General features: G+C 37.0%; 1 protein-coding gene across 1 annotated transcript in view; it reads left to right on the plus strand.

Moving 5' to 3' along the window:
• Window positions 1-16,541, plus strand: part of LOC124633533 — a 96,570-nt gene that overhangs the window by 56,062 nt on the left and 23,967 nt on the right. Inside the window, exons 3-4 of the mRNA XM_047168791.1 lie at window positions 12,227-12,404; window positions 15,103-15,242. Of these exons, the coding sequence (XP_047024747.1) occupies window positions 12,227-12,404; window positions 15,103-15,242 (318 nt within the window). The remainder of the gene's footprint in view (window positions 1-12,226; window positions 12,405-15,102; window positions 15,243-16,541) is intronic.

Here is a 16,541-nt window from a genome sequence, read left to right on the forward strand (position 1 = left end):
CGTTTCGCGATTTCAAGGAATTCTTAGAATTAAGAAATGAAAGGAATCCATTCAAAAATAAACTAGGTTTACAAAATGTGCATCTGCATATAAACGGCTCTGGATCTCAGCTGCGTCCGGTTAGACTGAAAGTATACATGTTTAGGAAATAGCTATGCAGATAATTCCATTGCTATATTTAAAATTCAGATAGGTTGGTATGCATTAATGGTACTTAAATGCTCCTCGAAGATATGTGTTCGTGGCACGCTACGAGCTACGGGCTACGGCGTAGCAAGTTGCTACGGATGTGAAAATATTCGTTTCATTAATTGCGTATTTGAAATAGTTAAGACAGAGCAAAGTGTATTGTAAGTATTCAAATGTGTGTGTATAACACTATATTATAACACACACTTCCACTGTAAATAAAATAAATTGATTTTTATTAAAATTATAGCCTAGACTAAAATGTATCATGCCAAAGAACTTTATAACCAAGTAAATTAACTATTTCTCTAAGTAAAAATAAATTGCATTGCATAATCTAGATGTAAATATTTAAGTGTTTTCTTCCATACTCCATACAAACCTACTTAACTGAAATAATTCCATTAAACGGGCGTAATGTACAGAATTATAGTAACAGTGTAATCCAGTAGTTAATCATGCTTAAGAGGATACACCCAGTGTAAGTTGTATAAATATGAGTGTAAACGCAACTCGCTGGAAATTCCCGTTATTACGAGAATCATGCAGTTTCGAGTTAATACTGAGGGATTTATTTTCAAGTTGTGTTTAGCTTTTGTAGTTATTTTGATTTAACCTTTCTAAATTTTGAAGTTTCATTACAATTTTGTATGTAAAAAAAAATGTTTATTCACAATCTTTTTAAAAAAAAAAACCTATGAAAACCCTGACTTCTGAGCTAAGTAAAAAAACTTGTGTTACAGAAGTCGGTGTAGAGTACAAATTATGTGAGATGTACTCACATAATTAATAGAAACACCAAATTAGTTTCAATAAAAATACTGGTAGTTTTCTCAAAGTTTACCCGTTCTAGAGGACCTTAATTTTTGACTTAATAAAACGCCTATAAAGGTTTCCGGTTTCCAACTAAACACTCAAATCATTACAGCCTAACAAAAACTCACTTTTTCGACATGAGTTTCACATAGAAATTATAAACATTAAATAAATAATACCTTTCCTGTACTGGTTACTTTGTTTTACACTCACAAACAGATAACACAACATCAACAGCTTGTACCTTAAAACTGAGTAAAGTAAACCAACTTGTAAGACGCAGAAACATCCGACAAGCAACGCTTTAATAATAAATTCTTATCACGTCTGTCTGTGCGGTGTAGCTAGGTGTAAGGGAAGGTGCACAACGATATGTGTGGCTTGTGAGTGGGGAAACTACTGGAATTCCATAATATTGTACAATTTGAAGGTAGAATATTGTTGTTTGTAAACTGTCAGAAAAACTTTTTTAGGTTTGATAGTATATTTTTGGAGCAATGTTCTGTAATCGCCTTTTCACATTGGCCGAATCTTCGCTCGGTTTTTTCGACAACTCGTATGGTCGTTGTCAGTTACATAAAACAATTTACAACTGCTGGTAGAATAATGATAGATTTTTGTGGCTTGGTATGTGTTGTGGAAAACCACCCCTGTAAATGTGCTGCTACCCAGCTAAAATTCAATAGAAAACCATGTCTCTTCTTGTGATTTTCATTAAAACTTTCGATGTGATATAATTCTGCCAGCCTTAAATGAATACTGTGCTCGATAGATTCGTTCCCGTCACGTGTGTGTCTGTAGGGCGGAGTGAGTTGCTAGGTGAGGTAAGGCATACTACACAACGATACATGTGGTTTGTGAGTGAAGAGACAAGGCTGCACTTTCAGAATGAGCAACCGATACCTAAATATCTTTTAGAATTGACACATTTTACAGGTAAAAGAAGGAACGCAACGCGGCGACGCACTTTCGTTTACGTGCTCATAAATATACAGTAGCTATATATAAATGACTTTAGATTGATTTGCAAACTCACCAGGATTTCTCGCTGCTTACCTGAAACAATTAATTTAGTAATTTACAATCACTACAACTTCACCTATGTACTGTATTTGACAGGCAACATAGTTAATAATGCTCTCAGTTTCTCTGAACGTAACATTACCCACCCATACATGGGCCTGAATATTACATGCTACCTGTATGTGAATGAAACATGATACGACGTTCATTTCCTTACAAATCCTCATATCTGAATAGACACACATTCTAAGGTATAAACCAGACAAATTAGTGGTACTTTTCTTGCGTTTGTAGCGTGTTAAAAATCGCTGGCCTGTCATATCTATCCGCTGTGTGATCCTCTGAACGATGGCCTTACCCGGTGTGTTCCAACTGCCCGAGGCATGAGCGGTAGCGATTTAAAACGTTAGAAAGATTAAAAGATATTCTTACACACCATTTTTGTTTCGTCGTCTTGGTGTCAGCCGACAAAGGCCTCCCCGAAGTTCGACAGTTTTTGCTTACCTAGAATGTAATAATATGGTTTCAGTGGTTTTTATGAATTAAGATGTCTATAACGGTGTAAAAAAATGTTGAAGGAGAAATATTGGAAGGTATTTTTAGTCTACATTCTACAGTCAGTCTATTTAGTTAGATTTATGCATTTCTATTATAAATATAAGTAAATGATATTAAACTCCGAGATTCAAGAAAAGTTCAAATACTCTATTTTGCACCTATTCAAACAAGAATTTAGCAAGTATGTACAAGCAAAAAGCTTTGGAATCAAATTAAAATTTTACAAAGGCATTTTCAATTGGAGCGTTCACAATTTATATTTGAAAACACATAAAGGTGTTTGTTATTTCAAATTAAATTTTATTTAACGCAGCAATGGTTCTTATCTTTACATTTAATAATATTGTTATGATCAATATTATATTCACCTTTTGTATGTACCTTTTTGTTAAAATAATATAAACGAAAATTAATTTTAACTACGACAAAGTTTGAAACATATACAAAAAGATTATTGGTTTAGGCAGATATCGTAAGTAAAAATTACAAAAGGGATTTAATTTTAGGCTTAACCCGCCGAGTTTAAAATCTAGATAGTGTAAAAAAAATATTAAACTTTGGGTGATTAGTGATCTGAGGATATTTGTAATAATACCAGAAAACTATAAATATTGAGATATGCTCGCAGAGCAGATGGCAGATGGGGCCGAAAAGTGCTGGAGTGGAGACCACGGACTAGCAAGCGCAGCGTAGGACGTCCACCAACGAGGTGGACAGACGACCTTATAAAGGTCGCCGGAAGACGCTGGATGCAGGTCGCTTCCAACAGGTATCTGTGGAGATCAAAGGGGGAGGCCTATGTTCAGCAGTGGACGTCCTATGGCTGAGATGATGATGATGATGATGATAAATATTGAGTACAAACCCTGTTGTCAGCTATATATTTTTCAAACCATAACAGCTTGGCAAGGAGAAGACGTTTTTCTCAGAGTAGCAAATTACATTAAAAAGCAGTGCACTATTTGCCTAATATTTCTACAATTGTTTATAGTTGTCAACCCGCTACCGCTTATAATAAACACCGCACCCTATAAAACTGTGCGCACAACTAGGAATAATGAGTGTCATTTTTTCACGCTTATGCGCATAAATATAGAGGTAAAATGTCGCAGCCCGCGGTTGCTCGCCTAATTTACGCGTAAAAAACATTTTGAGCTCGTCTCCAGCATATAAAATATTTTATATTATGTATTTTTTCAGGTGTTCTTAGGATATTTTCTTAGTATATGTCTTGTTATAATATAAAATGGGAGGGAAAACTGTTTCTCTAATGCTTGTGGTTTGACTACTTTGAAACTTTATTGATCTTACCTAGTGTTATATGTTTAAATCTACCCAAAAACTTATTTAATAATATTGTAGATATATTATTTTTTGAGACATGTCGATCGAAAAATTTATATACGAGCCCTAACTCAGTAGTTTATTGGATACCTACAAGCAAAAAAATAGCCAGAATTATTCAAACATTCCAGCGACTTTATTACAGCTCCAATGATAGGATACTACATCATTCAAGCTGTTTCCAAAGGCAAAGAAAAAAGGCCAAAGATAATAAAATGAAGATAATTCAGTCATGAATACTCAATCGGCTTTGGTTTGTATGTCAGTTGATGTTCGGCTTCTATCTCGATACTCAGGTCAATACACAATCGTGTGGGAGTTTATTATTAACATACCAATTCTCCCTTGATGTTTTATTTCAGTAGTTTTGTAAAATGATATAAAAGACGTATTAAATATTGGCATAAAATGTAAAGATTTTTTTGTTAACTAATATTTCAAATACATCAGGAACATAGACTTTTTTCGTTGTAAATGTCTTTTTTTGGAAAAGTTTGTTAAAAAAAATCCAATTATATTTTTTCCACCATTTTTTGCACTAAAACAACAACTGCGGGTGCAGTGAAACTTCATACAAGTTGTTTAAATGGAATAAAATCTTTTGAACTGGCTGCCTGCACATATTTCGGGATTTTGCTCTGTAAAGGATTTCTGGTAAATACACTCGTAGCTTTATTTTGCAAAGGAAAGTTTACAGGTATGTGGAAATACGATATTGGCTGCCAACAGTCCACTGGTTAATAAATAGAGCCTCCAATGACTGCAGTAGGACTTTTTTGACGAATAAAAGAAAAAAAAAGAAAGAGGTACAAAATATTTTTTTTGGTTACGAGAAAAGACAATGAAAATTGAATATTGATACATTTTTTTACTGTCATTTGTTTTTCTTTATGTCAGGCATTGCCTTTCAGGTGAAAATATATTCATGACGTCAGATATAGAAATTGGACACGGGCTGCTTCTACCACAAATAAAAATGAATAAGGGTAGGATGATGATGATGCATAAGTCGGGCTAACTATCAGGTGACAGTTGTGACTAACTCTTATTACTTACAGTACAAGCAATAAAACAAATGCAAGCAGGAAGAAACGGCACAAAACAATCCTATTAAAACCAAATGCCTATCGCATCACAGCCACCATCAGGCTCCATTTGAATAAGTCGAGATGGCTGTAACTCCCATACATTAAAACTTGGCCCACGTTACGATTCACGTTATCCGAATAAAAATCACATTAAAAACGTGAAACGATCCAACTTCGTAACTATATCGTTATTTAATACGAATCCCGATTATTCTGTTGTGCGGATATAAATTGGAATGGTTTAAGGTGTCTCAGAGATGTTCAGGGAATTGGAAAGAAGTTACGAATGAAGAAAGAATGTTGGATTTTTATTTTTTTCGATTATAAGGATTATTGTTATATCCACTAGCTTCAGCCTGTGATTTCACCCGTGTCTCATATAAAAAGTAGACTATAACATTCCTAGGTAAATGTCTACCATTGAAATATATTTTCAGATCGGCCCAGTTATTCCTGAGATTAATGCGTTTAAACAAACTCACACAAAAACTCTTCAACTTTATACAATAAGTTTAGAAAGAAAACTTTTCCTATCTTACCTAATCTATATCTATAATATAAAAATGAATCGCAAAATGTGTTGGTAAGCGCATAACTCAACAACGCCTGGACCAATTTGGCTAATTCTTTTTTTGTTGTGTTTGTTATTGTCAGGAGAAGGTTCTTATGAAAAAAATAGGGTAAAGTAGAGAAGTCAGTTGACGGGAGCGAAGCCGCGGGCAAAAGCTAGTATTAAATAGGTAATTCAAGAACACAAAAAGTTACGTTCTAACCCATCAAAAACAGCAATTTGCCAAGTCATACAACAACTTGTCCGAACCATACAACTTAAAGTTCACTCTCTGATATAAATCTTGTTGGCAGGTATCGGCCCATCAAGTATCATATTTGTCTTGTAACAATAACGCGTCAATAGTTGGCAAACTACGTGGGCGTGCATAATGAACCACCTCGTCTTTATTCGCAGTTTGGTTCCGTACAAAGTTTAATACAAAATGTTGGTAGTAGCGATTAAATTTTATAGCTCCTATTTACAATATGAAAGGTTGTTATGGTTTGAAATATTTCTATTTTAGTTTTTAATAAAAAATGTAATAATGTCTTAGTTATGAACTTTTTTGCTTTACTTAACTTATACCTTTTTTTTTTTTTTTTAACGACGTCAAAAATCATCAAATGACCCCTCCCGCTGTGGGTTAGCAGCGGTGAGGGAGTGTCAGACTCTTACTGACTAAAAACCGTCGTGTTCCGTCATAAGCCTTTTGTGTACCAGGGCCGCGGTATCTCTTTCGAACAACCCGCAGCCCCGGCAGGCCTTGGCCCTGCTGGGCCCCGCTGGGGTTGCTGACATCTCTTACTGGAGCGCGTGGAACAACGCGCGCCGTCGACACGGGTCTGTCGTCTAAGTAGACAGAGGGGCGATGAGCCACCCGAACTCACCGCCCACAGCCCTACGCCTACGGTGGCCGGGAGTCATCTCGCGATACCCGATGCCCATGGTGTCTACCTGGTCCAGCGCGGCGGCCAGGATGAGAGGTGCGAACTCTCTGGCGTTCCGCCTCCTCCTTCTCGAGCATGACCGCTTCGCGGAAGGAGGCGACGGCATCCCATTCCCTCTCGCCCCGGACCATGGCCTGAACCAGGGTCGGACGCGAGAGGTCGCCGCCGCCCAAAGCCTCGACGAGGACCCGGCGGTGCCCCTCCCATGCGGGGCACACCTGGACTGTGTCCTCGGGGCTGTCCGCACAATGGTGACACCCGGGCGCCTCCTCACGACCGATTCGGTGCAGGTACCTCCCGAAACAACCGTGTCCGGTGAGGACCTGCGTCATGCGGTACGTGAGGGCGCCGTGACTCCTCCCGAGCCACTCCTCAAAGAGGGGACTTACCGCCACGATGGTGGCGTGCCCTGCACTGGGTTGCGACAGTCGCTCCCTCCAGGCCACCATGAGATCGCGCCGGAGCTCCGCCCGCTGCGCGACAACTTGCCGCGGCAACGGGGTTTCCCCCCGGCGCTGAGCCTCCTCGCGCCAGTCGTACAGGCGCAAGAAGACCCTCGCCTCCAGATCCCACGGTGGCAGTCCAGCAAGTAGGCCAGCTGCTTCGCGGGAGATCGTGCGGTACCCCCGGATTAGCCTAATGGCTATCACCCTTTGGGGCACGTTCAGGTAGTGTACAGCCCGCGGCCGTACCGAACGTGCCCATACCGGGGCCCCGTAAAGGGCCATGGACCGCATGACCCCCGCGTAGAGTTTACGGCCGACCTGGGCGGCCCAAACGCCCCCTGCGTTTGGGCCGCCCAGGTTGGGCAGGAGCCGCTTGAATGCAGCACCTGCCTTCTCCAGTTTGGGGCCCAAACGTCGGAAATGCTCGACGAAGTTCCACCGGCTGTCGAGGCCGAGTCCCAGGTATTTCATCGCTCTCTCGACACCAATGGTAACCCCCCCACCGTGTTATACTTATACCTTAAGCGTGAATATTTACTGTCAGATATGTCTATTTTCAGTGATCCATGTTCGATTAAGTATGTACTATTAACCAAGCACAGATTAGTTTTGATTCGTTTGATGATGAAGAAGTTAAGTGGTCGATTAAACATAATGTCTTAACAATATAAGTCAGCCTAATTATATGTAATTAATCTTGGCTCATATTCAGCTCAAACACAACTTTACTTACCCTTATTACCTCGTTCCTGCCATGTACTGTAAACTAAACGAGTTTCCTTTTATTCGTGTTGGCAACACTTTGAGAGACTCGTGGCGAATTTAATTAGTTAATGGAGTCAGGTGTTACCAGAGGAAAATAGACAGTAATTATGTTATAACGTTTTATGGGGTTAGAAAGTGGCTGTGTTTGGTCTTTGTTTAAGCTGTTTCTTTATATTTTTGGTTAACTCTTTTTTGGTAACCTATGTTTAATACACCTATATTTGGGTCATTAAAATTTAATTTAATAAAGCAATTACATGTGTCTAGATAAGATATTGCTATCAGTCAAATATTTTCAGTATAGTATAGTATCAGTATTTTTAAGAAACTAAACGTAAACATTTAATCACCGATTTTAGGGGTAGGCTGTACTATTTAATAATTGAATCAAAAATAAAGTAGCTCCTTCTTTTTTCACGGGCAATATTTTTTATCAGCAGTGTAAAGCAACACATTACAAAGCAGGTGAATCCGCGAGCAGCAGCTAAATAAGAAATAAACTCGCTTATATCTCGTGCCTCAGAAGCTCGGAAATTAAATATTAAACTATGTAAACTTAGTCGAGCTCTCTCAATGTTTCTAAAACAAAAGTTTTGCAATTTACCTAAAATATGTGTTGACAGGATAACTTTGACAGGTTTCAGGGATTTTACATAATACTACTCGTAAAAGCTGACGTTTTGAAAATAAACCCAGTATATTATTCTGAAAAAAAAGTGTTTATTAATTTTGCCTCTTTGTAAAACACCTTTTAAAATATCTAGAAGTCCTATTTATGGATACACCTTTGCTTTAAACTTCTGAAAAAGCGCTTCTGATGTTTTTTATTCAAACCTTGCACCAAAATACGAAGAAAACACACAAAAACACCTTTATTTCTTTAGAATCCTCAAGTGTCTTACACAAGTTTAATAACACAATTCCTAACACCGAAACTTCAAACAAGATATCCAGGACAAAGCAAGCAGTACATTGAACAAAAGTGGACGACTTTGAAGTCTAAATCCACCCCCTACCACCCCTCCCTTTTGAATCCCACTGAAGTAATGACTCGACAGATCAAAACGTCTGCAATGTCATTTAAATTCGCGAGGGATCACGTAAAAAAATATGCAAAACGTAATTTTAAACGAGCCGACCCGGGATACGGGAAAAATTACGAAAACGCCGGTAATTGAGTTTACATATTATATAACTGATGCGGGCCGCGCAGCTCGCGGATTAGAGTTTAATTATTTAAGCTCATTGTATTTATAGTGTTACTGATTACCTTAGGTCTGAGAAAATAAATTATCAAAATTATTTGATATCAATCCATGGATTCTGGTTTCTTTCGGATCATTAAATAAGAATATTTCAGGTTCACTGATCACTTAATCTGTATGGATCTATATCATATTGCGTACGTGTAATCACGTAGTTGGTTAAAACGATCATTAAAAAAGTGTATATCATTCCAAACCATATCTCTAAAAAGATAAATCTTTTTAATTTTAGCAGCCCAACCAGCCAACATAAAGTTCAACGGTTTAAAACATTTAGCGTATATTTAGTATATTCTAGGTGGATAGTAATTCGTGAGTGAATTATTTACCGCTGTTTTAGTGGCGCGCTCACGGTCAGAGACTGGCGTAGTAGTTTGATGGTGAATGCATCACTGTTGCCTTTCGATGTTTTATTGAGTGTTAATCTTTGATAGTTCAAGTCATTCTAGTTTTTTTGGGTTGTGATTGAATAACTTTGTTTTTGTAATCTGAATATTCAACTATTGGAAGACTAGCCACGCTTTAAGCTGCATAATGTTGTTTTTTTTAGGACCGTGGGCACTTTCGTAGATCTAATGAATGAATAGGTAACTGTACTGTGTTATACGAAACCTAGGTCATTTGAAAGCTCTTTAAGAGCACTTTGTTTCATTCTATGGCTGGACTCCAGCTCTAACGTGGTACGTTAGTCCATTATTTTGTCACGCCGAATAAACATCAATGCTCTTATGTGGCTATGTGTAAGGCCACTTATAGTTTTGATATATTATTGGATTAAAGTGGTTCACTTTAGTCACAGGTTTTGAACTTTTTAGAAAATTCAATTTGATGTTCATATTTTTTAAACACATCTGTCGTCACGACAAAGTGAGAACGCGCCCTGAGCCTCATTTAGTAAGCTTGCCAAATGCCCAAGGCCTAGCAACGTTGTTAAGGCCAACGAAAGTATTATAATTCAAAAGACGCTCTTTTCGAATAAATTCTGTCTCCTGAAACCTAGTTACATCTAAATTCTAATTAAATCATTTGATTTATAAAACTATCGCATTTCGCAAAATAAACGGAGAGTATTAGAAATTGTATCCAATTTTGTATTATTCTGAATTTAGATTTTAATAATAATAATTAATTATTTTAAGTTTACCTTTGTTTGAGTTTGATATTTTATTTTCATTTGGGCGATAGCAAACTGGTTTGTTTTGATAAAACATAGTAATTATAACGCCTAAATATAATTTGATTATTGAAATTATTGAAGAGAGGTGAAATATTTAATAAAACACGTTGATATAAATATAAAAAGGTGAACATAATCAACCGTGTTTTTGGTAATTAAACATAGGTGTAAAATTACCTACTCCAGATCTTTTTGAACCCATAGTTTAAATTAGTTTTCAAATAAAGACGCTCGCTAATGTAAATGAGCATTACATTGTGATCCACGCGTTGTGATAAAATAATTAAATAAAACACCTGACCTACCCGTCTTATATATGGACAATCTTTCTTCTTCTGTAGTCTAAACTCAAAGCTATAAAGAGCTTAGATATCATTAGTAAGGCAAAAAAACGAAATACGCAAAATAAGCTGCCCTGTAAAGCCCTAGGTGTAATATTAATATGATTAGACTTTTTCTTGGAAGTTTTTCTCAGATGTACCGAAAACGTTAAAGTTTCAGGTTTATGACATTACTGGTGCCTATCGTACGTTTTTTACTTATATTCTTATTTGGTTAATTTCTAGATTCGGAAACGGTTTTCTAAATAGGTAAAAGAATGTTGAAATATATGACACGCAACATTCTCTTAGTTAGTTATATATTAGATACACATACATATTTACGACATCATATAAAAGACTCCAACATGCGTGTTTTATATAAACATTTCATTGAACAAAACCTCCCCGAAAAAGTTATTCACAGCAACATTTTTTTGTTTCCCCGCACTATACATTTCACATTTTTGATCAAAAATTCTCGCCGTAGTTAACGTTTGAATTTCTCCACGTAATTTAAAAACACACCCTCAATAAACGAAAAGCTACAAAAAATACACATTTCCCGGCTGCAACGCATTGCGTGAAATTGCTCATCACGTCACGCCCAAAAACATGTTTGTACAAGAAAAACGTGGAAGCGAAACATTCACAAACATTATTTTAAAGTACTAAATGTTTTACCTGTTATGGGCCACCTTTTGAATCTGCGACTAGGAAATATTTTACGGAATGGGGTCGAAATGAGAGCTCTGAAAGACTCAAGCGCCTTTCAACAGCTTTTAAAAGCCGAGCTGGTAATCTACGAGATGTATTTTATTATATCTACGTAGCCAACATTGAAAAGGTGCTATAATTAGTTGTATCACCTTACCTTCTCTTTACTTGAACCTTTTAGTAATAATTTATCACCACCGTGAACAAGTAGACTTGGATGTAATCTTGTTAGTAAAATGTAAGACGTATTTCTCTTTGATTATAATGTTGATAGCTGTTATCACGTTTATTTTGTAATAACTCATTACGAACCGAGCGAACTTAATTTATCTTTCAACATTATCGGTAAACATTTTACCATGTTTTTTTGCTGAAAATGATGAAGATTATCAGACACTCAACCCATGAACTAGAATGCGTAAGGATTTCGCGCCTATAAAATTTTGTTTGATATTTTTTTCTATCAAGTAAAGTGGTGACGAAAATCTCCATGCACACGAAATACAAACAAGGATATATTGGCTTCTTGTCATCGCGCAAAAGTCGTAAAATTCAAGTGTGAGAAAGGGTTATCTTCTCAAACGACGCCCGCGGGAAATAAAATGGCATGATCTATTCGTGGAAGGAGCCACATGGCCATTTCGATGACCATAGATCTTACTGATGGCTATGTGATCTGATAACTTATGACCAATAAAACTTTCGACAATTTCACAAAGTTTTTTATTCCGTATCTCTTTTGGATCTTGAAGAGTTAAGCTATTTGATCTATGGGGGATGATTTTATCACCCTGATATTCCCATACTATGAGAACTTTGTTAAGTTGTATTATTGTCCCCATGTTTTATTTGAAGATTGTCTGTCCTAACTGTGAGTTAGAAGTTAGGAAACTTTAGCAACTAATTTCACAATCTTAGATTAAGAGTTCTTCTCGATTGGCACGGAACAATCTTACCATCGGTAAGACTTTTTTTCATCTCCGAATTCCTTCTTCTAATCTTCTGTTTTTGTCCACAGCTAGAAACACGAGCATTCAACAGCACGGAGATATCAGTGACGAACAGCTCATGTGACCCCGAAGCGTGTGTGATCACGGTTAGGCCGGAGCGAGGGACTGCTAAGTACACGTGTGAAGTCTCCAGTGAGGGACCACGGTTCGCGGTCGACAAGCGATCCGCTAATATGACCCTGGCTGGTGAGTATGTTGCCCTGGTACCTCACTTTGGATAATGTGCTTGCTTTTTCTTTTGTTGATATTAATTAATTACCTTTTCACTGTCTTAAATGTACTCGTTAATAACTAATTCAGAAACCTAAAAGTATTAGTTTCAACAATTTCTAAAAAACTTAAAAGTTAAAAAAAATCTTCAGTGACTGCTGGATGTGTTCAAAATACTGATTATAATATCAATCAGTAAAGTTCCAATATTTTATCGCCCAATATCGAAAGTTAAACTGACCTCAAACCGAATCCCAAACCAACAAAACTCAATTCAATAAACAAGAAATCCAAAATTTTATATCAACACGCAATTCAACGTAAGATAATAACTCCCTACAGACGAAATATGATTTGCTTTACCAAGCATTATTATCTATCTCATCACGATGGCTATAACTTCGTTTTGTACTGGAGATTATCGGCTGCGAGCGTAATGGTACCAGGGGCGCAGAATTCGGCAATGTGATTAAATCTAACATTTCAGAGTACTGTAGTTCGACAAAGACGTTTCGGACGAAAATATGATTTCGAAATAGAATAAAAACGTGTTTCATGGAATTTGATGGGAGTTTTTTAGAAAATATAGTTTTCAATATAGTCTTTTTCTGAGAATTGTACAGTTCAGAGATTTTAATAAGGCCTTTCCCAGTCAACGTTGTAATATATGAATTTCCTCGTTAAGGCGTATTTACAGCATCAACACGTGTTAGATTTTCACTTCAGGAAAAAAATAAGTACATATTCTATTATTAGCTGTTCACATTATTTAAATACACTAAATTATTGTCTCAGTTATAGTCCCAATATATAGGTGACATCTATTTCCATATAGGCACGCACATTAACAAACAGGTAATGGGATTTTATACATTGTACAAGGACTCCCCAAGAAATACTCTTCATACTTACTGAAAAATTAAAGCTTTTTGAACGAGAATACCTATAATAATTTTTATCGAGTTCGGCAGTCAAGAAAAACTTATTTTGTAAAACTTTAATAAGGGAACCGTTTCTTGACCTCCTAAACACACACGTGTTTATATCAATTCCAATATAATTGGCTAATATAATTAAGGAAACAATTTCAGGAAAATAATACAGAGTTACCCGCCTAAAATATATTGGGAAACCCTTTTTAAGCCCGTTATAATAAAATAACAGTTGAGCTAAAAGTTTGTGAGAGATTTGGCTCCAGCCGTCCACTTTAGTATTTAGTTAAACCGAATCATAATTTATAAGGATCGTAGATAGGTATTATTTCAAATTGAAATGGATCCCATTGTATTGCTAAGATTTTTTGTAGTTGGTGACTAAATACTAAAATTATTACTTAAACAGTTCGAAAGATGATGCCTGGAACCGCACGACAAATTCGTAAGAAGCAAACCGACGCTCGACAGAAACTGCGCGTTAATTAGTCTATTGAAGGATACTTATGTACCTATATAATAATGTGGTCATTATGCAGATACAAATAATTTAACTACATGCAAAATTATTGGAAAAGTGTTTAGTGTTGACATTTAAGCGGACTTTTATTACTTTTATCAATAAGTATTACATAATCTTCATAGTCACCAATCCCTACCAGACATTATCCCTCATTTACCCATTATCATCATCATCATCTCAGCCATAGGACGTCCACTGCTGAACATAGGCCTCCCCCTTAGATCTCCACAGATACCTGTTGGAGGCGACCTGCATCCAGCGTCTTATAATAGGTCTTTCACCTGTCACCTATGAAATTGCCGTTTTGTATGAAAAAATTTAAACGTTTTTTTTTTATGTATTTTTTATTTGTATTTATAAAAGTAATTACCCATGCAATCAATGCTTCTTTGCCAACGCAGTGGCAGTGAATTGATGCCCTTCTAAAATTAGCTGGACGGGAGGCAACCATTTGTTCAAAGGCATTTTTTAGTGCCTCTCGGGTACTGAATTTTTTACCCGACAAAAACTTATCCAAATTCTGGAAAAAGTTGTAGTGTGTGGGCGCAAGGTCTGGTGACTGGCGGACGATGGAAAAAATCATTCATTTGTGTGTCTGTTGAGCAGTGCAAGGCACGTCTCGACACGTACTTCGCGCTAGCGTTCATTGAGTTCGTGGGACACCCATTTGTTAAGCTTTTTTACCTTGCCAATTTGACGCAAATGGATCAATATTGTTTTGACGCTAACGTTGAAAGCTTTAGCCGTAGTTTGTGTATCATCAGCTTCCACAATCGCCTTTAATTCATCGTTGTCGACCAAAGTCTTCGGTTCAACTTTCAGGTCGACAGGTCGAAATTTCCAAAACGGATGCGAGCACACCAATAACAGGTGGTGCGTTAGTTAGCAGCGTCATTGATGTTACGTGCCGCTTGTGCCGCATTGCATCACCACGGTGCTCATATTCCATAATAACTTGATTTTTTAACGTATCCACGATGAAGAAGAAGATTGAAATGCGATGACAATGTAGCACTAATCAATAAAGTAATGACTACTTTTGGAAGATGAATTCCATGTTTTTTTAATAAAATTAATTTGAAATTACAATTCTTAGCCAAACAAAAAATATTATGATTTAAAATGGCCATTACCACAGAACGGCAATTTCATAGGTAAAGACCTAATATATTAACGTCTTACCCATTATATGTATATTAACCTATTTATTTCCCGCCAGTGATGCCAGAATACGACCCCCTGATCACGGGTCTACCCACACTCGTGCAGGTGGGGGAGCAGGCGCTCGTCAACTGCACCTCCGACTACTCCTTGCCGGCTGCCACCATCGACTGGTTCGTGGATTCAGAACCGCAAGAGGTAAGTTATACTCCGTACTTGTATGACAAACTAGGGTTCTCCGCAGTTTAAGACCACACACCCACATTGAAGCACATTGGACTACATTGAAGTCCATAATATATTTTTTAGACGCATAAGATATATTACCTTAATAGCGAGATTCCTCTATTTTGCTCCCATTTGTGTGCATCACAGTGACGCACACTGATAGAATCCGAAATCCTTATTATGTAATCAAAATACGTATTACAGTTTTGGTGCAAAAGCGTAGCTACAACAAAAAAAAACTCCCATTCGTATTTATTAAAATCCGGTTACGCCACTTGATACATAAACCGAAACCGCAAAATCAGTCAATGTACGATCAAACCGCAACACGTAAAAACCTCACCATTATCAATTGCAGTAAAACGTAAAATAAATCCGTCCAAATAAACGCGTTCGTGAAAAAAAAAACCTATCTAAAGTAAATAATAATAAATATAAAATTTCAACAATGCAGATAATACTTTGGTATTTTACTGACATCAGGTGGCGAAGTCAGCTTTTCAACGAGAACGGCTATAGGTTTCCAATAAAATAAATAGCACGTTCATGGTTATACCTGTAAACTCAGCTTTACGAACTGAGAGCTGTACTCGTATTTACTTGCGAATCGATAAAAGGTAAGCACTACTAGTCTTTTATTTCGTACTTCTTCACGGTGGTTATATAGGTTTTATTCTTGTGTTCTTGATAGTTTTCTAGGTTACCCTTTATAAGTATAGACGTCGTGTTGCGAAATACTTTCCGCACATGAATACACGTAAACTATACATATGTAACTCTGATCTGTAAGCTATTTTACTGCCACGTGTTATCAAAATCTATCTGGTAGTTATAGCGTGACAGGGTATTACGTGGTTGGAACCTCCGAAAGAAGGTTTAAGTAATATAATAAAATACCTGTACCAACACTCAGTCACTCCCCAAAAAGCAGTTTGAAGAGATTTATCAAATAAATAACACGATCTGTACAAAGCCACGACCTGTTGTGCTAGAAATTATTTTAATTTCTCCTCTCTATTGTGGAGCTAACGATTTTTCCTTTCAAAGGTTCGTATCGGCGTCTGCGATGGCCTTTTGTCAGACCCGACGTTCAGAAAGCTGGTTTATTTGATTTCGTATAAAAGAATTTTGGTGATATATTTTTGAAGCAGGATTCTGTTAAAGAGAGGGATCTTGACTGCCAGGTTTAACTTTGAGAATAGCGATTGAATGGTGTTTTGTGATTATGAGTATGCAATCAGTAGTAGGTATGATATTCTACGGCAGCGT

Source organism: Helicoverpa zea, chromosome 9 (assembly GCF_022581195.2).
Source record: "Helicoverpa zea isolate HzStark_Cry1AcR chromosome 9, ilHelZeax1.1, whole genome shotgun sequence".
Taxonomy (NCBI): Eukaryota; Metazoa; Arthropoda; class Insecta; order Lepidoptera; family Noctuidae; genus Helicoverpa; species Helicoverpa zea.